Consider the following 24,766-nt stretch of genomic DNA (forward strand, 5'->3'; position numbering starts at 1 on the left):
AAATGGGCGCAGCTTGAAACCATACTCATAAGTGAACTAAATCAAACTCACATCTGTGAACACGTAATAGTTTCCCTAGTGTAGGAAATGATTCAAATATATCAAAGTATGTGGTAACCATGATTCCCCATTATGTGGCCTTGAAGCTTTATAAAGTTTTCACTCATTAATTGGAATGGCTTTATTCTGGGCTGTTTGATATTATGGCCTGTGATGCAATGAACAGCTATTTTGAAGAAAACAAGACATCATAATAGCTAGTGCTGATTTAATACCAAATTGTTTTAAAGCCCCACCAAACTATGGCTCTTCTGTCTCCATTGGTTTTATCATGTTGTATCTTGCTGGATTGTAGCATATGTGGTAGTATAAACAAAAATTGTTATAGGAAAAGAGACAATATAGAAACCATTGTTCATTTTTCTGTTAGCTGGTCTAACTACTCTACAATGCTTTCATCCACTTGAATGGTGTTACACTGTCTTGATATGTTTGATGCTATAGCATACGAAGTTATATTCAAATATTCCAAGGAAAAATACACTATGGTAACTACTATTAAGTTGGGTTATTTGGTGGTGAAGCACTAGGTTGCTGAAACTGTCATGCTTTGACCTGTATTGTTATGTTGTTAAGCTCTCTTTCATCTCAACCTCTCCCTTATTCATTAAAAAATTATTTAATTTTTTTCTTTTTTAAACTAAGGGGAAAAAATAAAAAAACTAGCAGGATATATTATAGTAACCTTCTTAATTTCCTATTAACTTGATTTGAAGTCCTGTAATACTCCCACTATCTTGTTTTGACTGATTAGACTCTGTTCCACTCTATATGATAGTATTAAGTATCAGAATATAGGCAACTACTTTGAAGGCAATAAGATTCACTTGATGCCCATTCTGGTTTGACTATTATCCTCTCTTGAAGTTCTGTAAGGTTTACAATGTTTAGGTTTTATTGGACTTGTTCTCTATTGTTTTGTTCAACTTTATAATACCTAATGAGATGAACAATTCTTCTTAAGGAAGCAAGAGGCATTATGGTAACCATTGTTGATAATCTTGTACTCTGTTTTTACATCATGTGCTATGTCTATCCTTGGTTTTGACTGACAGCTTTGTTTTATCATGTTTGATTTTATTCTCTTACAAAAAAATAATAAGATCTATGGAAGCAATAAAACCCAAAATGTGTAAATTTTGTTGTAATAAAGAGAGGGAAAAAAAAGTGCCCAAAAGGATACAACAGCAAGTGTGTTTAGGTGTGTTAAATAGATGACCATATTAATACTTTTGATTGGATCATTGAACACAACTATTTGCAATCTCACTATTTGAATGTTCACTTTGTGTGCTTTGATCCTGTGACCTGAAACACTGTTTCAAAGATGATAGTGTGTAATCTATTAATTGGTGATATCTTACTGTTTTTTTTTCTTTTTGTAGTTCTGTATTACTTGTACCCTTTACTGTTGTGTTTTGTTCTGTTTTTTTCTCTTTTTCCTCTTAAATAAAAAAAAAGGCTATCAGGAAAAAAAAAGCAAATCCAGGACAAAAAGATCAAAACAGGAGGCATCATAATGCCAGATTTCAAAACTACACTACAAAACTACAGTATAAAAGCAGCAAGGTATTGATGCAAAACAGGCACGTGGATCATGGAAAAGAATAGAACATGTGGAAAAAACTCCAGGCACATTTAGCTATCTGATCTTTGACAAAGGAGCCAACAATATACTGAAGGAGAGATGCCTCTTTAACAAATGTTGTGGGGAAAACTGGTTATCCACATATAGAAGATTAAATCTAAACCTGTATCTCTCATCCTGTATCAAACTGAAATCAAAATGGATCAAAGATCTAAATGTTAAAACAGAAACAATATGCTGGAAGATGAAATAGGTAAAACTCTTCAGAACATAGGCATAGGTAAGAGCTTTCTGAACAGAACTCCAAGTGAACAAAAAATAATAGCAAGAATCAACAAATGGAATCACATCAGATTAAACTGCATCTGCATAGCAAAGGATACAACTAACAGAGTGAAGAACAAACCTTCAAAATGGGAAGCAAATTTTTCCAGCTAGTCCTTAAATAGAGGATTAATGTCTTCAAGACATAAAAAACTCAAAAAACTAGACACTCCCACAAAAGACCTAAATAAAAAATGGACCACTGAAATGAATAGATACTCTTCAAAAGAAGAAGTACAAATGGCCAATAAATACAGGAAGAAATGTTCAACATCTCTGGCCATTAAAGAAATATAAATTAAAACAACATCAAGACTATCTCACTCCAAAAAGAATGGCTACCATTAAGAAATCAAATAACAAATGCTGGAAAGGTCATGGGGGGAAAGGCAATTCTTCTGCATTGCTAGTGGGAATGTTAACTAGTACAACTACTATGGAAATCAACATGGAGATTCCTCAAAAAACTAAAACTAGGCAATTCCATTTGACCCAGCTATTTCCCTTCTAGGTATCTTCTGAAAAGAGTTATAGTTGTCATATTCTTGCAGTGATAACATGCACAGCCATGGTTGAGCAGCACAATTCATAAAAGTTAAATCTTGGAAGCATCAGGATATATTATAGTAACTTTTTTGATTTCCTATTAACTTGATTTGAAGCCCTGTATTGCTCGGACCATCTTGTTTTGACTGATTTTACTCTATTCTGTTTTGTTTGATAGTATCAAGTTTGAGGGTATAGGCAACTACTTTGAAGGCAATAAGATTCACTATGATGCCCATTCTGGTTTGACTATTATCTTCTTTTGACGTCCTGTAATGTCTCCAATGTTTAGGTTTTATTGGTTTTGTTCTGTACTGTTTTGTTCAATTTTATTATACCTGATGATGCAGGCAATTCTTTTTAAGGTAGAAGAGGCATTATGGTAACCATTTTTGATTACTTTGTATTCTATTTTTACATCATGTACTATGTCCATCCTTTGTTTTAACTGACTCTGCTTTGTTTTGTCACATTTGGCTTTATATTCTCTTCAAAAAAAAAAGTAATAAGAACTGTGGGAGTAATAAAACCCAAAATGTGTAACTGTCATTGTAAAAAAGAGAGGAAAAGAAAGTGCTCTAAAGGATACAACTGCAAGTGTGTTTAGGTGTGTAAGATAGATGACCATATTACTAAGTTTTTGTTGGATCATTGAACACAACTGTTTACAGTCTCACGGTTTGAATGTCCACTTTATATGCTTTAATTTTGTAACTTGAACAACTATTTCTAAGATGACAATATGCAATCTACTAACTAGTGATTTCTTACTTTCATTCTTTTGAAATTCTGTATTACTTGTACCCTTTTAATGTTTTTTTTTCTTTCTTTAAATAATAATTTAAAAAAATCTTGGAAGCATCCTATGTATCCATCAACAGGTAAATGGATAAACAAAATGTGGCATTTATATACAATGGAGCACTAGTCTGCCATAGGAAAAATTTGAGTCATTTGTAAGAAAATGGATACACCTTGAGCTAGTAATACTAAGTGAAATAAATCAGATACACAATCTTAACTATTGCACGGTTCTCTTATATAAGAAACTAAAATATAAATAAAGATCAAAACAAAACACAGTAGGACACAGGGAGACATCTTTTGCAAAAGTGAAACGAACCAAGAGATGGAGGGAATGAGGAGGGAGAGGAGGACGAGGGGTGATAAAAGAAATGAAGATGTGCTGTATACATATACCAACTGCCCACGAGGAATGCAATCATGCACTGTGAACATGTACCAAAAAAAATAAAATATTAAAAAGTAAAACCACTACAAAGGGCATGTTACCAGTTACAGGATCTTTTCTCTCCCTAGGGCTGAGTAAGCTCCCCAGAGGGCACTACGCTTCCTGCATTCTCATTAAAAATATGCCCCTTCTAGTTCAGAAAGGAGCTCTAAGGTACCTGAAAGAAAGGTGCCTTTTAATCCTTGTGCACTTGTTTCTGAATGGCAGAGGGGTCACTGAGGTAAGTCTAAAGTGATAGACCAAGTCATGTAGGAGATACAAGCCTCTCCTGCATTTCCTGTTCAGCCCTGCCCCTCAGCTCTTTAATTTCCAACAATCTGTCAACAAACCCACACCTCCACTACTGTAGGATGTTTTTAAAGCTTTCAGTGCTCTAATGCTTCCCCTGCAGATTCTCAAAACATTACTCTTGAAAACAACTCTGTTCCCTTATGAAAATAAGTATAATAAAGGAAACACATTTAGCAAGTAACGCATTTAGCCGAATTAAATCCTCAGATACAGGGTTAAAAATCACAGGTGTTTCAACTACAGCTTGTCTTACAGTTCACAGTACAAGATTAGCAAAACCAGCCCTTCTGGTTTCTAAGCAATTTCTACCAAGCAAGTGGTGCCAAACCGGATCTGTATACTCATGGCTCTATTTTAAATCACTGGTCTACCATTTTAGCTCCTTTCAGAAAGTCAATGTCATTTCTATCCCTGTTTTTGTTATTTTCCTTTTTCTAAAAATCTTTCATGGGAACATCATGCATTTTATAAATATGTACTGCACACACTCATAGTGAACCAAGGCATAGAAGGAGATGTTTTTCTTCTCCCCAATAGAAACACCTGAGTAAAGTGACAGGCCAAGTTACAAACCCTCTGGAAGCAATGCTTTTAAAGCAATGAGCCTGACCAAGTTGCTTTGTTCCTGTTGAGAGCAGTGCTGCCCTTAGACAGGTCCCTTGTGGGTCTGGATCTGACCTGAGTGGCCCAGGGAGTGATGGTGTATGTGAAGGGAATGTAGCTCACCAGCAATGGCCAGGCAACGGTACCATGATTCAGAGCAGGGTGCTACCCATCCAATGAGACGCAGGAGCACAGACCACATCTGAACGCTGAAAGCACTTAAACCATTTAGTTTTGTGGTTTGCATGCAAATTTCTTAATTATTTTTTAAAACCCCTTCCCCTTCTGTCCCTCTCCACTCCTGCCATCTCTTTGTCCCCTTCCCTTTTGCAAAAGATGTCTCCTCGATTCCTATTATCTATCTTTTATTTTGCTCGTAAAATGTACTCTTCAAAGTAAGTCTTTGCCACAGCCTATGTCAAACTTACAAAAACAGCTGCTCTACCTGGAACTGCGGTGCAAGGAAGAAGAAAGCCCATGACCTGCCTTCCCCAGGGCTCCTGCACCAGGCGAACATCAAGCTCTCTTCCTTTGTGGGGATGACCTGGGATTACTGGCAGAAGAAATGAAGGAAGATGTTTCACACTCCAAGGGCATGTGACTGCTTGGGGCAATGTGGGGAGAGAAGCACTGTCCAGGAATTTTTATCACTCTAACCTTGATAAAAATTTCTGATATCAAAATATATTATGAGAGTAGAAATGCAGCAGAACTGTCAAGGCATACTGAACTATGTGGTACACGGATATAAACTACAATTCCAGTTGTCCAGCTGCAGTCTAAGGAATGCAAGCTCTTCAACTCGGAGAATATAGTACAGCATTCCACCTCCAGGCAGTCTCTGCTCATCCCCAGTACTGCATGCCTTATGCAATTTATGGCCTTAGTACACTTATGAACAAACAATATATTCAGTTAGAACAGTGAGCATAAAGCAGAAAAATAGGTTTGAAAAGCAAATCAATGTATCTGCTGTGTAAAACCTTAAATTGCTATTGACATGAGACTAAAGCACAAATCACTGCAAAGTATTTCTAAATGCCGTAAGGCATCTGTGCAGAGCCAAATCAAGGCCACATAGCTCATGTTACATTTGCATGGCATGCTACATCCTCCTTGTTAGTTTCAAACTAAATTCCAGACAGGCCCAAGGACTTAATCTCAACTCTCTAAGCTGTGCACAGTAAGAAAAACTTGAGGATGATTATATGTTTTTGTAATACCTTACCCTATAGCCATTCAAAGGAGATTCACACTACAGTTTTTTTGCTTAAGCTCTCAAGCTGGTCCGGGAGGCAGGGAACAAAGCGCCTTTCATCCTTGCTTACTGGTTGAAATTCATATGGATTTAGCCCAGCTCAAGCAATGCTGACAGCAGCTCGCACACACAAATAAAATGTCAAGGCCTCCTTAGACCCCGCACTGTTCCTGGACTCTTTCAGCCATGCACTGTGCCACCATTCCTCAGCAGCCAAGGTATAAGGACCAGTGATAGATTATAGGACACTTCCTAGCACACTGCTTGAGCGTTGCTGAAAGCTGTAAACTAGATCCTCTAATATTCAGTGTTATCAGCAAACATGATAGAAATGCTCAGGGTTTCCATGAGGATCAGCTACCATCACATGAAGCAGGGACTGGGAGATGGGAAACTCAAGTTGTTTGGATTCTTATTTTAATTTTTGAATAACTGTTATCTACTGAGCGTTTGCTCTATGGCTAGCATAGAACTAAACATAGAGGCAGGTGACGTCTTTAAATCTTCATAAGGACTTGAGTCGGATAGCGTTTTCCCCTACTTCCACAGGTAAGGAAATCTCAAAGGTGTAGAGAGGTTAGACAGCTAGCTCAAGGGCATACAACAAGGAGCCACAGGGAGATTCGAATCCAGATGAACTGAGCTATATACTATGCTGTCTTTTATTGAAACTTAATGTAAATCCCAGTATTTTCAGCGTGATAACTGTGGAGTACAATAAAACATAATGTCAGCACTTGCCATGGTGTCTTCCACATAGGAAGTAACAAGTATTGTTCATGCTTAAAGAGCAGATATTTCATAACTCATAGCGCTGAAGACAATGCTGCTTAGTCAACTGAACATCAAGGAAATAAATATGATTTATCTTTTCTGGTGAAGATTCAATTATACAACACACACATATTTAGTAACAGTTGCTTACGGCCAAATATCCTAAAATGTTCACTGTATCTAAGAAGGCAAAACTGTTTTGAAGTATTTGGGGCAGTATAAATAAATAAATAAATAAATACTGTTTTACCCAAACAACATATTAAAAAAAGTTGGAGAAAAAGTTTCCCATGATGGAATATAGTGGATACATTTTCATTCCAATAAATACATGTTAACATCAAAAATTGAAAAATATCCTCAAGTAGTTATATGATTTAAAATTTCATTTTAGTGTCTAAAATGTTAAAGGCTCAAATTAAACATAAATTATTTTAATAAAGTTTAAAGTTTAGCACCTAGCAAAGTACGTATAGTAGTTGTCTAATGTATCATTCTGAACCAGTGACTGAACTCACAAATACATTTTTAAAGACAGACATTGCCCTATTGTTATGTTTGGATTTTTTCACATTCCATATGCAGGTTGAAAGTCATTTCCTTATTGGTAATATTTTCTTAAAAGAAATCCCATGATCTCTAGTTCAAACAAAGGAGAAGAAATAACCATCAGCTTAAAGGGTAAAGGAAAATAACTGATCAACGCTGGTCTGAAGAACAGAAATGAAGTTTGGTCTTGCAGTGAACTATGAGGTATAAAGAGAAAAGCTGTCTTCCAAATATCTTTATTAACATCTGAGAAAACATAAAACTGTTTTCTAGGCAAGAGCACATGAACATTTGACATAAGTTTATGGGTTTAAGCCACTGCGACTAGCGAAAAGTAAAGGCATTTCCCAGTACATAGAATTCACATAAACAGGTAAATATAGACCAAGAAAACATTTCTTTGTTGAAAGCATTTAAAGATTCTGGGTTACCCTAGAGATTCAATATTAAACTAATATGCATGCAAAAATAACCATTCTTTAAAGGCATTTTAAAAAACAAATATGAGCATAAAATGCAAATTATTTCAGTCTTATCCATATAGTAAAATACTAGATTAAACTCACATTAGCCAAACTGTTTAGCAAACTGCTGTCCATTTAAAAGGAAAATAAATAAGTAGAAGAGAAGTCTACAAAAAATGATGATTTCTGACATTTTTTACATTACTCCAACAAACTGTGTCCTTTCACCAAGAACAAATCTGAGGTTCCTGAGAACACACCCCATTCATTAGGGGATCAATAGCATTACCTGCCTGGGGTGGCTAAAGCTGCTTTTTGCATAAGGCTTTTATCTCATTTTAGCAACATAGGAAACCAACGAGCAAACCAGATGCAGGAAGTCTGAAACCTTGCTGCTTACCATTACTCTGGCCGCCTTAATCAGTCTGCTAACAGAACACCAGCACCGTGATTCAGTTTGACAAGCTTCTTCAGGTAGTTCTGCCAAACTGCAAAATTGATGTGCCGAGTAAATAGCCTGACTGTACTGAACATCAGATAAAACAGGCCCTTAAAATAAAAGCAGTGCCATGACATTAAAGAGATATACACTAATTATTTTTTAAAAGGAGAAAATGGAAGCAGTAATAGTTTGAAAAATAATAGGCTAAATCTAAAAAGCAGAAAAATAATCCAATTGACTGGTTTGTGCCTTCAAAATCCATCTTACATTTGTGTAACATTTCTATATGTAAAGCATGTAAAATGTGTTAGAATAACTGAGATATACACATAAAATATACCAAGCCATTGACTTTACTTTCATTAGAACTAATTTGCTTAAATAATAGTAACAGTAGAAGACAAAATATTCTTATCTAAGAAGAGTATTAAATGGTCTCACAATTTGATCTGGTACTCTAAAAGAAATCTACAAGGAATGTAGATTGATGCTTGCTGATTCTATGTGTGACAAAGCATTTTAAAAAATTATTGAGAAGTGTATTGTCTTGATTTTGACTGCATAATTTAAAGGCATAAATTTAAAGCCAAGCATCAGTTAGTTAAACTGAATTCCAGTAGTTATCATGATCTAAACGACTTTCAAGAGTGTAAGGAACTTGATTGCATATATTGGCACATATAGCTTGCTTTATGCTTCACAAATATTTGTTTTTCACATTTACAAAATATGTACAATATATACTACCTGAAACAAAACCCGGCCATCAGATCTGCCTTTTGACTATCTACTTTCTTGGCTTTTTGAAGAAGTTCATTAATCCATGATACAGACACAAGCCAAAGAAGAATAAATTCATGTTCGGGGATATATACTTAAGAGCAAACTAATCCCTAAAGGAAAAGAAATTCAATGCTAATATTCGAAAGGAAACAATTTGCATAATATTTTCCAGAGTCTTTTTCCACTTTTTTTTTCATTATTTTAAAATAGTGGCTTGCTCCTAAGTAGAAAAAGGAAAACCTGAATAGAGAGTGAATCTTGAAAGATTCCCAAAATCTCAACAATACTTCCACGGAGGTTTCGCATTTTCCAACTGTTATTAGAAGTTCCTGCACCTGTTCTCAAAAGCAAACAGGGGGTGGGAACAAGCTGCAAGGAAGCCCCACGTCGTCCACTTTCGGATTGGGATTTCTACTTCTACCTGCAGAGTTCTTCCTAATGCTCTTTCTCCCTCAGACTCCAGAAAACACGCACGCACACACAGCACACTCATGTATCTATCATTGCGCATACAGGTTCATCCACACCACGGCAGAAGACGGGAGTCATGAAATGATAAGCAGAACAAGCAGCTCTAACAGCGAGAAATGGGGATCACTTAACCGCTTGAATTCCCCCCTGATACCAGCTGTTCATACACAGCCACTCTTCAACCGGTATTTCGGATCAAAAAGACAAAACAGGTCCCGTCAAAGGAAGAGAAAATCAGAATGTTCACTTTCTGGGGCACTGCCAAGTGAGCAGCGCATCATCATTAAAGAACGCCAGCCCAGACTCTCGGTACCTAGTCAAGCATTTAGAGAAAAGTAAATCAACAGTGCTCACTGTCACTAAGAATAAGAATAGTAATAATTGTCACCGCGGCGTTCCGTACAGCGGCTGCACGTGGAGCGACTTCTCCTCCGGCCCCACCGCCCGCATCCTGCCCAGCAGCCGGACACCACCCGCGGGCTGCAGAGCGGGGCCGCGCACACGCAGTGGGCGGGGCTGTGGGGCCTCCAGGGGCGCGCGCCCGGCGCTCCGCGGTTTCCACGTCCTCCGCCCCGCCCATCCCCGCCAGTCCCCGCCCATCCCCGCCAGTCCCCGCCCGCCCCGCCCACCCAGCGCTAGGCCACGCCCGCCCAGCGCTCAGCCACGCCCGCCCAGCGCTCAGCCCAGCCTCCAGCCGTCTCCGCCCTCCTCCCGGCCCCGCCCACCTGCCCCTCCATCGTCGGAGCCTTCCAGGAGCGGGCGGGCCAGCGTCCAGCGTTGCTGGTTGCTAGGGTCTTGGGCTGGGTGGCGGGAGCTTCTCTCGGCACTGTAACTTGGATTCTAAATTCGGAGGAAAAGGAGATGGAAGATGAAAATGTGGTTGGTTTGGAAAGCAGTTGACTAGTGTTGGAGTCCAGAGCTTCCAGGCATCGCTTCTGATACTAGAGAAGGGAAACTGTCAGCTTCCAGTGGGCGGTGCCGCCAGGGCGCCAATCTTGAGCGCTTGGGGGCGAAGTTATCTTTTGACGGTAAAAAATCCCATTTGTGCAGTCGCAGTTCCCTTCCGGCTGTCAACGGAGCGCAGGCGTGCCAGGCACTTCTGAGGTTGCCCGGCAAGCTAAACGCGCATCTGGCTGCACCTTTTTTCTTCATTCTAAACGGTAGTAAGCGAGAATCCCAGCGATCCAGGGAAACTGCGTTGTATTAAATCCCTCCTGATTTTTGTATTACATGGTAATGCACCAACTATACTAATCTAAAAAAAAATTTAAAACAAATTATTATTGTACGAAAACAACTTACTTATGAATTGATACTGTCGGCCCTCGGAGGCGTATATAATGAATTTTCTGTATCTGTTAGGCCAAAAACTCCTTCTAAATGTAATAACATTTGGAAAATAGTAAAAGAAATACCATCTTTACAGTAAAAAACAGTTACCATTTAATTGGTTGAAATAGCATTGGCAGATTGAATTTTCTACTAACAAATGAAAAATTTTGGAATGGTCCTGATACGTAATAGCATATGTATTTTAAAATTCTGTGCTAACTATAAACCTAAATTTTTGGAGGCTTTACGATATATATATAATTAGCGTTTTCATTATAAATTCTGCTTGGACGCAGGGTAGTGTTAATACAGAATGGTTTTAAATATACAATCTGAGTTATAATAAATTCTTTTTCAGCCACAATTCAAACATACTAAAAAATTTTTCAGGTCTCACTTGATTGGTCCTTATGAAAAACATCGCTTATTATTTATTAAAATGAAACAGTATCCACTGCTTCTTCGAAGACCCTTACCTCCCCAAATCCCTAAACTGCCTTCATATAAGAAGAAAATCCACAGAGGTATGTGTATTAATCAGATATATGTTTTAATCTTTATGTATTTTACGTAGAAATTCCCTGTGTTGCATAGCTAAGAATCACAATTGTTAAGGACGCTTGCTAATAATCATAACTTACAGATGTTTGTTATAACATCGAATTAACAATTCTAGCCGTACAATCATTGGTCCTCATTTGTGGGTTTGGTAAATATATAAAAATCTCTAAAAGACAGATGGAAATTTTATATTTTGGGAAATAAGCAGCATTCTTTTTTTTTTTTTTATTTAAGAGGAAAAAGAGAAAAACACAAACCAAAACAAAGCCGTGTAAGGGTACACGTAATACAGAACTACAAAACAAAACAAAACAAAACAAAAAAAAACATAACAGTAAGAAATCACCTGTTAGTAGATTACATATTATCATCTTGAAAATAGTTGCTCAAATCACAGTTTCAAAGAATACAAGGTGGACATTCAAACAGGGAGACTGCAAACAGCTGTGTTCAATGATCCAAAAACATTAATATAGTCAGCTATTTAACACCCCTAAACATACTTGCTGTTATATCCATTAGAGCTCTTTTTTTCCCCTCTCTTTTTTACAACAAAATTTACACATTTTGGATTTTATTACTCCTTAGTTCTTATTACTTTTTTGGGGGGGAGAGAATAAAGTCAAATATGGCAAAACAAAGTTGTCAGTCAAAACCAAGGATAGACATAGCACATGATGTAGAACAGAGTACAAGGTTATCAACAATTGTCTATCTCATTAGATATTATAAAGTTGGACAAAACAGTAGAGAACAAGACCAATAAAACTTAGGCATTGTAAACATTACAGGACTTCCAAAGAAGACAATAGTCAAACCAGAATGGGTATCTTAGTGAATCTTATTGCCTTCAAAGTAGTTGCCTATGTCTTCAAACTTGATACTATGATATAGAATGGAACAGAGTCTAATCGGTCAAAACAAGATCGTGGGAGTACTACAGGACTTCAAAACAAGTTAATAGGGAATCAAAAAGAGTTACTATTTATATATCCTAATTTTTAAAATTTTTTCTTTAAGACAAACATAAGAAATGACTAAATAATTTTTTTAAAAACAATAAGGGGGAGATTAAGATAAAACAGGACAAAGCAATATAACAATAGAGGTCAAAGCATGACTGTTTCAGCAACCTAGTACTTCACCACCCTATAACCCGACTTAATAGTAGTTACCATAGTGTCTGTCTTTTTCCTTGAAATGTTTGGATAAAACTTCATATACTCTAGCTTCAAATATTTTCATATCAAGAAGCCCAGAATAAAGCCTTTCTAATTAATGAGTGAAAACTTTATAAGGCTTCAAGGCCACCTAATGGGGAATCATGATTAACACTTATTTTTATATATTTGAGTCATTACTTAGACATTAGGGAAACTATTCGGTATTCACACATGCGAGATTGATTTATTTCACTTGTGAGTATGGTCTCAAGCTGTGCCCATTTATTGATAAATATCTCAATGTGATCCTTCTTTATAGCTGAATAATACTCCATTGTATAGAAATACCACAACTTTTTTATCCATTCCTCAGTTGATGGACACTTGGGTTGTTTCCAAGATCTGGCTATTACAAATTGTGCTGCTATAAACATAGGTGCACATATATCACTGTGGTATGATGCTTTCAGTTCTTCTGGGAATATGCCTAGAAGTGGAATAGCTGGAATAAATGGGATTTCCAGTCCCAACTTTTTGAGAAATCTCCAGACAGATCTCCACAAAGGCTGTACCAGTCTACACTCCCACCAGCAGTGCAGGAGAGTTCCTTTTTCCCCACAGCCTCTCCAGCATTTGTTGTCGGTTTTCTTGATCCTGGCCATTCTTTCAGGAGTGAGATGGTATCTCAGTGTGGTTTTAATTTGCATTTCTCTAATGACCAATGATGATGAGCATGTTTTCATGTATTTATTTGCCATTTGCATTTCTTCATCTGAGAATTGCGTATTCATCTCAGATGCCCATTTTTGGATTGAATCTTTGAATTTTGGAGGTCTGAGTTTCTTTAATTCTTTATATGTTTTAGACAAGAGGCCCTTGTCTGAGAGAGAGTTCACTAAAATCTTTTCCCAGTTTGTGGGTTTTCTTTTCACTATGCTGGAGATTTCTTTTGACATGCAGAAACTTTTTAATAAGAAGTGGTCCCAGTTATTGATTCTGGGAAGAATTTCCCGTGCGGTTTGAGTCCTGTTCATGAATTCTTTACCTACTCCTATGTCTCCAAGGTTTCTACCTAATTTGTCTTCCAATAGATTTAGTGTTTCTGTTTTAATATTCAGATCTTTGAGCAATTTAGATTTTAATTTAGTACATGGTGATAGACATGGGTCTAGCTTTAGTTTTCGGCAAATGGAGAGCCAGTTTTTCCAGCACCATTTATTAAAGAGACTGTCGTTCTTCCAGTGAACCTGCTTGGCTCCTTTATCAAAGATAAGGTGGTTGAGTGTGTTTGTAGTTGTGGTTGTATCTTCTAATCTATTCCACTGATCTTCGGCTCTGTTTTGATTCCAATACCATGTTGATTTTACTACTGTTGCTTTGTAGTATAACTTCAAGTCAGGGATTGTGATGCCTCCTGCTTTGTCTTTGCTATAAGCAGCATTCTTAAATAACTTATAGATCAAAGGACTAAAAATATTTTGAATGAAATGAAAATACAGGTTATTAAAATTTGTGGCAAACAGCAAAAACAGGACTCAGAGAGTATGTCTGCCTGTGAATATGCATATATCGTAAAAAGAAGAATGATCTAAAATACATAATTTGGGATTTTACCTCAGGAAACTAGAAAAAAAGACCAGCATAAATCTAAAGAAAGCAGAAGAAAATAAATAATAAAACTTAGATGAGAAATAAGTAAAATTTAAAAATAAGTAGTTGAGAAAATCAGTGACATCACAAGTTAATGCTTTAAAAATATTGTTAAAATGGCTAAAACTCTACTCATTCTAACCAGAAAGAGACACAGAGAGAACAAATTACTAATCCTAGAAATAAAAAAGTCATCACTTCTAATCTCCAAGACATTAAAAAAATAATATTATGAACAAACCTACATTTACACAAAACATTTAAACAAGAAATTGTAAAAGAAACACAGGCAGAGTGGATCAGAAGACAGGATCATCAATATACTTTATATAAAAAACACATTTAACTTGAAAGAAAATTTCATACACTTAAAGTCAAATGAGAGTGAACAATGCCGTATGTGACAGGCTACCAGAAAAAAGAGGTGGCAACTTGCCTATAAACTGCAGAATAGATAAAAAAAGACATGGGATTTTTATACAATGATAAAGATAACCTTGAGTCTCTTGTAGGTACTTGGATACAACTTGGTTTCATGCTCATGGATGAAATGGTTCAGTCACATGGATGAACATTGTGTTGTCTCCCTACTATAAAAAACTAAAAGAGTTAGTAGGATCCAAAATCCACAATAGATATTGTGCAAGTAGAAGGGGAAGAATGTCTTAAAAGGGAAGGCAGTAGCTATTATTAATCTATTAGCACGTTTTAAAACTTGTATTGTTTTCATTGTTCTGATTAGTTTGGCTTTATTATGTTTTGTTTGGTTTGATTTTATTATACTTGATGGCATGGGCAACTATTTAAAAGATAACAAAATATATTATGGTAGTCATTATTGATTTCCTATTATCTTGCTTTGAAACCCTTGTATTGCTTTCATTGTTTTGTTTTTATTGATTTTATTCTATTTTGTTTTGTTTGATTGTACTATGTTTGATGGTATAGGCAGTTACTTTGAAGATAACAAGAGGCATTATAGTAGCCACTGTTGTTTTCCTATTATCTTGTTTTGGAATCCTATATAGGTTTCATTGTTTTGTTTTGGTTGGTTTTATTCTGTTTTGTTTGATTTTATTATGACTGATGTTATGGGCAGTTATTTTGAAGATAACAAGAAGGCATTATGGTAGCCATTATTGATTTCTTTTTATTTTGTTTTGAAGTCCTGTACCACGTTCATTGTTTTGTTTTGATTGACTCTATTCTGTCTTATTTCATTAGGTTTTATTTTCTTCAAAATAAAAAATATAATGAAAAAATTATAACAGTTATCTACAATCTCCCACACAAAATAGAATCAGAGGGAACAATTCTTAATTCATTCTGGGAAGAAGGCATATTCTAACACCAAAACCAAAGATATTACTAAAAAGGAAAACTACAGACTAAAATGCCATGAATATAGATATAAAATTTCCCAACAAAACAAGTAAATTGAGTTCAACAATGTATACAAAAGTACCACAACCAAGTTGGATTTATTTTAAACATGTAACTCTAGCTTGACATTTAAATATCAATCAACCTAATCCATTACATCAATAAACTCAAAAATAAGAAACATGTACATGTCGATACAGAAAAGTATATGTCAGAATTGAACACGCAGTTTTGAAGAAACTCATATAAACCAGGAATAAAGGAGAACTTCCTTAATTGGGTGAAGAATGTCTACTATAAAACATACCTAAACTTGCCCTTCTTACTCAGTAATAAGACCTCCTTGTAGAATCAAGAACAAGAAAAGAATGTCTTCTTTCATCACTGTTATTCAGTATTGTATTGGAAACTTCTAAATAATACAATAAGAAAATGAACTTATAGTTGTACCAATTAAGAATAAAGAAAAAACTGTCTTTGTCCACAGATAGGTATGATTATATGTATATAAGAAATCCAAAAGAATAAAAAAACAATTCTTGGAAATACTAAGTAATAGTAGCATGCTTGTAGAAGGATACAAAGATGCAGGTTTACTATTGTACACAAGGATAATTCTCTATATACTAGCAATGAACAATTAGAACTTGAAATATAAAACATTACAATTTAGCTTTGTGCAATGGCAGTATCATAGCCAATGAGGTTTATTCATGGCATGATTATTACTAAATTAAGATCTTATAATTTACATTAGTTCTCAAAAATGATGTTTATGTATAAGTCACACAATGTACAGGCAGGAGCTATACAAGGAAAAATGCAAAATTGCAAAGAAAGAAACCAAACAGGATCTAAATAAATGACGATGTCATCCAGTTCATGACTAGAAGGACTCCATATTGTTAGCATGTCGATTCTTCTCACCTTGACATAAGTTCAACGCAGTGTCAATTACAATTTACGTATATTATAAAAATTTAAAATATACAAGTTTATGTGGAAAGGCAAAAACTTATAATGCACAACATGATACTGATGAATAAGGACTATCTTGCCCAACTTCAAGACAAGTAATAAAGCTACAGTAATTAAGACAGTGTGGTATTTGGCAAAGTAAGAGTAACGCACATCAACAAATGAGAAAAGACAGCACAGAAACAATTCATAGAATACAGTCCACTGATCTTTAAGGAACAAAGACAGTAAAAGAAGAAATTAGTCTTTTTGACAAATGGTTCTAGAACAACTAGGCATCCACATGCAAAAACATAATCCAGCTGTACCTAGTGGTACCCACTTGCAGTCTAGGGAGGACGACTTGAACTGAGGAGTTTCAGGGTGAGCCCAGGCAAAATAATGAGACTCCAACTCAAAATTAAAAAGAAGTGTTAATAAGAAATAAATGTACAAATGCAAAACTATAGAAGTTACAGAATATAATGTAGGAGAAAATTTAGATAACTTAAACTTGATGCTAACTTTTTTGGTGTAATATTAAAAGAATCTAAGAAAAGAAATATTTGATAACTTAAACTTCATTGAAAATTGAAACTTTTACTTTATTTACTATTATTGCTTTTGGTCTGATTTTTGAAATAGGGTATTGTTATGTAGTTTAGGGTGGCGTTGAACTCTGTGTAGACCAGGCTGACCTGGAATTCATGGCAATCAGCCTGCCTCAGTGTCCTGGGTGCTGGGGTGCTAATGTGTGTGCCATCACACCTGGATAAGACACTGAAAATATTGAGAGAACAAGCCAGAGACTGGAAGAAAATGTTTGAAAAACAGAAGTCTAATAAAGGAATTGTAGCCAAAATTGACAAAGGACATTTAAATTCAATAATGAAGAAATAACCCAATTTTAAAAATGAACAAAAGACTCTCACCAAATAAGACATTTAGATGGCCAATGAGCATATAATAAGACGGTTAATATTGTATATCATTAGAGAATTGCAAATCAAAACCATAAGGTATCATAGCACACTTACTAGAATGGCTAAACCCCAAAATACTGATGATGCCAGATACTAGAGAAGAGGATTTCTGGAGGAACACACAATAGTACAGCCTCTTTTGAAGATGGTTTGTAAGTTTTCTAAAAAGCTATCCGCACTTGTTGGCAATGCAACAGTTGCACTCCCAAACATTTACCCAACTGAATTTAAAGACTTACGTCCACACAAAACCTGTACATGTATATTCATAGCAATTTTAATTATAATCTTCCCAACTGAGAGCAACTTAAAAGGTGAGCCAGTAAACAAACCTGTGGCACCTTTAGATAATGTAATGTTACTTAGCACTGTAAAGGTGTGAGCTGTCAAACCACTTGAATGCTTATTGGCAAGTGAAGAAGGCAGTCTGAAAAGGCAGAATATTTTGTAACCCAAGTGAATTGAAATTTTGGAAAAAATCAAAACTGAAGAGCCAGGAATAAAGACCATGATTGCCAGGATGTCAGGGAAGGAGGAAAGCATGAATAATGTAAGGGTCTCACTACCTACAATAAGGTAAAGGATCCCTGAAATTACTTTTGGGTGGTAGTAATTTTTTGAATAGGCAAAGTCATGTGCAGGGGTGGAGGTAGTGTATAGTAACTAGTATCTTGCCTAATTTTTCTGTATATGTAAACCTTCTAAAATAGTTTATTGGCTAGGGGTTTAGCTCAGTGGTGTAAGTACCTGCTTGGCAAGCATGAGGTCATGAGTTTAATCCCCAGTACCAAAAATAAATAAGTAAGTAAGTAAATAAAATAGTTTATTGATTCAATAAAAATTGCAGAATAAAGTGAGAAAAATGAAGGAGAAAGTCAAACTAATGAATGTAAATTACTTCAGCCTCCCATTGAAAAGAAAGATAAATACGGCAGGATACAGGTATCGGGAAGGAGTCCTGCGATCTATGGAAAGTGTTTGCTATGTTCTTATATTATTTGTTTGTTTTCTTGTGTTTCCTTTTAAGATTAAAGAGAGATGATAAAGATATTGATGTAATCTTTTTATGAAATGAACTAGTTTGGTTAGTTCCATACAAGCAGGAAGTAAACATTGTTCTCGTGTAGCGTGCATCTCTTCCAAGGCATCTCTACTGCCTTTTGTCTGTTAGCCCTGCGTCATCTTCAGATTTTAAGGAACTATTCCAGCCTGAATCAGTACTAACATACAGTCAAAACTTATCCCTTCGCCCAGCTCAATCTAGATCTGCCCATTTTTATGCAAGCCAAGGGAAAAAAGAGTGTGATCCGCTCTTCCACTTTCTTTTTTTATTTCTTTTCCCCAAATCATATTACGGTTTCCGGCTCTTCTATAAGTATGGCTAAGAGTGGAGAGGAGTTGAGGTGTTAAAGAGCTGAAGTGAGAATCTAGCACTGACCTTCTGCCCCTTGTAGTGCTTGACACAGGTCAGGTTGTCTCAAGCCTCTGTAACCTTAATGTAGAGTCCCCCTCTTTGTATGAGGTAGGGAAAATCTTCCTCTCTCTAGGGACCACCAGGAGGGGAAGATTTATTATGAAACAGTGAGCACTCCAATAGCTGTATTCAAAAGAAATTCTCTATCAGAACCCAGATGGATCTCTCATGTAAAGACAACAGGTAGGAGACAGGCTAGCATTGAAGGACTTACATTTGACGATCTCCTCACAAGTCTTACCCTAATGAACCATTACATCCTCCATAAAATGTTGAGGCCCTCATCGTATATTACACATCAGATTTTTCATGTGGCATTGGAAAGAAATATAAATTGTTACCCAAAAAAGCCACATGATGGGGAAAGCTAAAATAGCAAAAATTTATCAAAATCATTTTGTCATTAAAATTTTTTTTAAGAAAGTAGAGTATTTAATTATCCCACAGAATCTACCCAACAACTCTTTTCCATTAAAACATAATTGTTCTGTTTAAATCAGAATAATCCAATGCTGGGTGCCGAGGCTGAAGAGTGGTCTGAGTGACAAGAAAATCAGGCCCAGGTCCAGCTTCCTTGCTTCGTATTTATTCCTATTACCAAAGATCTATCTGGGTCTGGTGGTGCACACTTGTAATCCCAACACTCAGGAGGCTGAGGCTAGAGGATATCTCAAGTTCAAGGCCAGCCTGGGCTACAGAATGAGGTCACGTCACAAACAAACAAACTGGAGATTTAATGGCAACTTCTCAAAACTTCCCCCTCCTATCTTATTTTGTTCTCCATCGAATCTTTTCTTCCAATAATAGGTCCCTACCCTTTCTAAATCTAATACAATTTAGCCTTTTCACTTCTCCAATTGTTTGCTCAAATGTTATCTCTATCAGAGGGATAAAAGTCTTAGTAACTGCGCAGTATGCACAGAAATGCAGTTAGAAGGTGAGAAAAAGGTAAGTGTGCAAAGAAAAATTATGAAAGCTAAAACATTAGTTTTTACTTCAAACATCTTGATCAATATAATCTAATTTTGTGTTTCTTCTTTTTCTTATTTAGTCAAGACTGATAAAACTAAGCCACATCGTGTAAGCTTTATTGGTATTAAAGATGAAACTTCTTCAGTTAAAAGTGGTAAAACCAGTCCTGATGTTGTTTCAAGAAGTCGGACACAAGAACTTCATACTCAAAATATCTTTCTTGATTATCCTCAACCAGAAAGACTGACTCCTGATTCAGCCATCTACAAATCTACTAAAAACGTCTATTCACACATTCCAGATACTGTTACTGATCATTTAATTTTTCCAAGTCATCTTTCAGTGTGTCCTCAACTTTTTAGGAAAGAAATAAAGCGGGTGGAAAGATCAAAAAAAATCCCCAAAGTACCTTACAAGATAGAAAATATTCACATTGATGAAAAATTACAAAATGTTTTATTTCTTTCTTCAGCATGCCTGAAATCTGTAAATGCTCCTTGCCCAATTTTTGATACTAATTTCAAAAATGTATATATTGAGCATCAATACAAACTTGACCCCCTACTGAGAATGGTAACATTGCCAACCCCTCTAACTAGCCCTTCATCTATTAAAGAAAAAAGTCAGTGGCCTGTGCAGTTTCCACTCAGTGTCACAAGTCTTAGTACAGGGAGGATAAGCATTAATCAATTTCCATCTACCATTTCCTTTCCAAAACCAACGTTACCAAGAAAACCTCGAAGACAGTCTATACTAGGTAAATATAATCCAGTCATTGTTGGTAATAAAGGGTCCAGTTAAAGGAAAAAGGAGAAAAGAAATGCAAGCAAGTGATGCCCTTCTTCTGGGTTTTCATGGGGGAAAGATGGAATATACTTTTAGCTTACCGCTGGTAAGAGGACAGTAACAGGAATCCCAACCTCATCGATCTGCCAAGGCAGAACTGGGTTCTCTATCCAGACGGGAGGGCTGAGAGCCATTGAGAAGATTCAAAGGCTCAGAAGAAGTAGTGTAAAGGAGCGGTGAGAATGACTTAAAGATGACTTTGACAATTTCCAGAAGCAGATGCTAGATGCATTTCTTTGACTAACCCTAATTCATTAAGTAATGAACAATTAAAATGAAGTCACAATAAGTTTTCACAAGTACACAAAAACTATTCCATTTTCCTTTTTTTTTTCTTAGAAACTCTTGCCTTAGAAAATGAAAAGGCAGAAAATATACCAAGACCATCTGAAGGTAAATGCTAGATTTATATCATGCTTTTAGAAACTATATATAATATTATCTCTCTATAAAAGTATTTATGATTTTGTGTGTGTATGTAATGCCACTTAGTAGCTATTTTAAAGTATTAACTACGAAACAGATGTTGTTCTGATACTAGGAATAGAAAGCTTGACGTGTTCTTAATATGTGTTAACTGCTTGCCACATTCCAGCCCCTGTCCTACGTGCTTTGACCTTAGTTATTTAGTAGAAACAAATTAAAAGTCATGTTTAAAGAAATATTACAGAGCCAATGTGGTGGTGCATCCCTGTAATCTTAGCAATCAGGAAGCTGAGCCAGAAAAATTATACATGCAATTACTACCTGGGCCTCATAGCAAGTTCAAGGCCTGCCTAGAACATAGCAAGACTCAAACAAGAGAAAGAGAAACAAAGAAAAAAAAAAAAAGAAGGAAAGCAAAGAGGAAAGAAAGAAAAGAAAAGGAAAGGAAAGAAAAGAGAAAAGAAAAATGATAGTTTTCTAGACCTCATTTATCTCTACCAACAATTTCACAAATACAATGCGTGGCAAATAATTTTACTTCTCAGGAACACAAAGGAAAAGACAGAATGAATTAAAACTAGCAGAAATAGTAAACAACAGAAATACACCAATACTTACTAGCATTATCTGACACAGATTTTAAAATAAACCTTTAACTCCTGATTCAGTTCAGGGACTAACTTCCCTGCCAAAATCAGCATTATAGCTGTCAAAATATTCATAAAATAGCTCTTGAAGGCACCAGGAAACAACAATGCAGGCATGACTCCTGAGGCTACCATACCTGAAAGAACATGAATTACTGAGTTAACATGCTCATGAGTTAACTTTGTTTTGGCTTTTTGCCTGCAGAATATGTGTTTTAGGAAAACACAAGAGTGTAAGTAGGAAGTGGCGGTAGTGTCAAAGCAAGGAGCCTGCTGAGCTGCCAGGGAAGTTGGGCCTCGAGGAACATAATCTTAAAGAAAAGGGAACCAAAGCGAAATGAACTAAAAATTGTATACACAAACTCCCTTAAAGGGTGTTGGCTAATTTCTAAGCCATGCAACTACAGCAAAAGATTCTGAAAAACACCAGATACCAAAAACATCAACAGAGAAGCTAAGAACTTGAGCATAGATTTTTGCACTTGTACAAGAGAAGATAATGGAGTTTAAACCGTGACAAAGCACAGGAAGAGGCTTAGGCATTCAGGAGAGGACCTATTGAACCAGTGCTTTCGAGAATGCTAAGAATGACGTTGTAGAAGAAAGTATAGAGCTAAGGTAGTCCTAACACAGCTCAGTTCCAATCTCTGACATATCAAAGCACTGATTTCTATCTAAATTGAAGAAAAGCAAACAATTGTTAGAGAATTACCAGGCCCCTTAAAATTGTTCCTCAAAAAAGTCTAGTATTAAGAAATTACACAGCATCCTAAAAAACAAGATAGATAAAATGTCTGAAAGACAATAGAAAGAAGTAGCCAACAGCTACAGCCCCATGGGTGATTCAAACACTGCAGTGTCAAACAGGGGTGTTGAAGAAAATAAAACAGTTGGAGAATTTCACCAGAGAACTGTAATTTTGTATTTAAGAAAGAAGTAAAGTTCTAGAGCAGAAAAAGTAAATATTTAGCAAAGCATGCATAGCAGAATATCCCAATCATAAGAAATTCTGAGCTCACCGTTTGCTGCAGGTGTTCCGTGTCACTGTCTGTGACAGAAATTGACTGTTAGGTTTCCTTTACATCATGAGCCTAAATAAACAAGTCATGTTGTCATTTCTGCTTCATGACTTTCTTCTATTTTGATGGTTCCCTCTGGGAAAGTTCAGGGTGAGTGTAAGGGTCCTCCAATCCTTCAGAGATCTATCAGGGAATTTCAAACCTTTCTCTTTTCCACTCAAAAATCAACTGTGTGGGTTTAGATCCTGAGGAAGGGTGAGCAGGGAGGCCAGCAGAGACTGGGGTTTTAACTCAGAAGTCTTGCCTTTTCCTTCCATTTCTTCTCCCAAGCCAAGGTATTTTGTATGCTAACATACTCCTTATTCTGCAGCTAATTTTTATATGGATTGATTTGAAATGGGCACTGAGGAACTATTTTAGAAATTAAACACTGAACATTTTTATTGTTCTAGGATGCTTTATTTCCTCTCTCTGAAGCAATTGCATAAGAGGTTATGAAATATTTCCACAAGTAATAGTCAAAATTGGCTGCAAATATAAAAATATATTTCATAAAATTTTTATAAATATTTTCTGTTACCCTTTGGTATATGTTTGCATCTATTTTTGATGGAAGATAGATCAGAATAAAATAAATTTAAACATAAAAGGTATCTATTAGGCTAATTTCTGGGTTGCCTTTTCTTCCTTTGATTTTCTCATGGAATCTACAGAGGGAAGAATTAAATTATGTGGGGCATTCAATTCATGCATTAAAGGAGAATCTAAATTTTTTAGTGGGAATCTAAATTATCCAGGTCGAAATCTATGAGCACACAGTTATTTTTGAAAGACAATTGTGCTGCCTACTTTTTAAAAAACAGCAAAACAAGGTCCAATTTGGCAAACAGAACTAACCAAGATTTGAGGTATGAAAGACACAAATAAGTTCTTCCCAGAGGATGCGTCTTATGGTTATTCATTTCTCCCCTGACCCTTTACTGGGGGTTGAACCCAGAGCCTCCACACTGGGCCAGCCCTGTGTTTTAAAAGTTTGAGATAGGGTCTTGCTAAGTTGCCCAATTTGGCTCCAACCTGCCATCTTCTTACCTCAGCCTCACTCAGCGCTGGGATTATAGGCACGCTCCTCTGCACCTAGCTGCGATAATATAATTAAGTCTGATGTTCTGTTTTCATTATTTAGATATCCCTAGAAGAAAAATAGATTATTCAGATGCCCACATTTTACATGGTGAAGGTTTTAGGACTGTTGCAGCAACAAAACCTGATACTGTCATGGCAATGGCTGAACTGGCCATAATAAACTGCCAAATATATGGAAGAAATGCACTTAGTCTTAAGGTATGTCAGATCTTCTTAATGATACTGTCTTACTGTGTTACAGTTACAGTATTTTTTACTTTCAGTTAAGTAATGTTTCCTATTGCAAAAAATATTTTCCAAGAACACATTAAAATTGTATCTCTAAATCTGTTTTAGTTTAGCCCAGCAAGTTTTAAAAAAGATACTCAGATCCAAAACAGTTACAGTGTTTTTTGGTCATTATTTAGCATGATAAGAGAGGTGGAATTCAGAAAGATTTATCATATTTTTAAGTAATCAACGATCTTTGGACCTTATGTAGGTTAGCTTTTTCTTGGATACAAGCCCAGTATGATGATTAACACTAATACTAATCACCACTTACTAAGCACCCACTATGTTCAAAGCAAGTGCTCCACCTAAATTTAGAATTCTTAAAGTAGTTATTACAATCTTCATTTTACAGATGAAAACATTAATGTTCAATGAAACCAAATTGCAAAGATCACATAATAAGCAAGTAACCGCTTAGATTGAACCTAGAACTCTTTGGCTTCCAAAATCTATTTATTTGATTTATTTTTAAAACAAATAAAACCCCAATTGGGACAATTTTGAAAGTGCCACATATTAGCCAAAGCAAGGT

The 24,766-nt window shown here is 36.0% G+C and overlaps 2 protein-coding genes across 2 annotated transcripts in view; one reads left to right on the top strand and one right to left on the bottom strand.

Annotated features, from left to right (window-relative positions):
- Window positions 1-9,904, bottom strand: part of Lcp1 (lymphocyte cytosolic protein 1) — an 81,059-nt gene extending 71,155 nt beyond the window's left edge. Inside the window, exon 1 of the mRNA XM_013141138.3 lies at window positions 9,809-9,904. The gene's annotated coding sequence lies outside the window, so the exon portion shown is untranslated. The remainder of the gene's footprint in view (window positions 1-9,808) is intronic.
- A 231-nt stretch (window positions 9,905-10,135) lies between these two features.
- The window catches only part of Lrrc63 (leucine rich repeat containing 63), a 40,285-nt gene continuing 25,654 nt past the window's right edge, over window positions 10,136-24,766 (top strand). The window contains exons 1-5 of the mRNA XM_023560548.2: window positions 10,136-10,638; window positions 11,128-11,261; window positions 19,960-20,637; window positions 21,066-21,119; window positions 24,002-24,159. Of these exons, the coding sequence (XP_023416316.2) occupies window positions 11,177-11,261; window positions 19,960-20,637; window positions 21,066-21,119; window positions 24,002-24,159 (975 nt within the window). The 5' untranslated portion in view covers window positions 10,136-10,638; window positions 11,128-11,176. The remainder of the gene's footprint in view (window positions 10,639-11,127; window positions 11,262-19,959; window positions 20,638-21,065; window positions 21,120-24,001; window positions 24,160-24,766) is intronic.

This window comes from Cavia porcellus, unplaced genomic scaffold (assembly GCF_034190915.1).
Source record: "Cavia porcellus strain 051 isolate PalLab524CR breed Dunkin Hartley unplaced genomic scaffold, mCavPor4.1 scaffold_21, whole genome shotgun sequence".
Classification (NCBI taxonomy): Eukaryota; Metazoa; Chordata; class Mammalia; order Rodentia; family Caviidae; genus Cavia; species Cavia porcellus.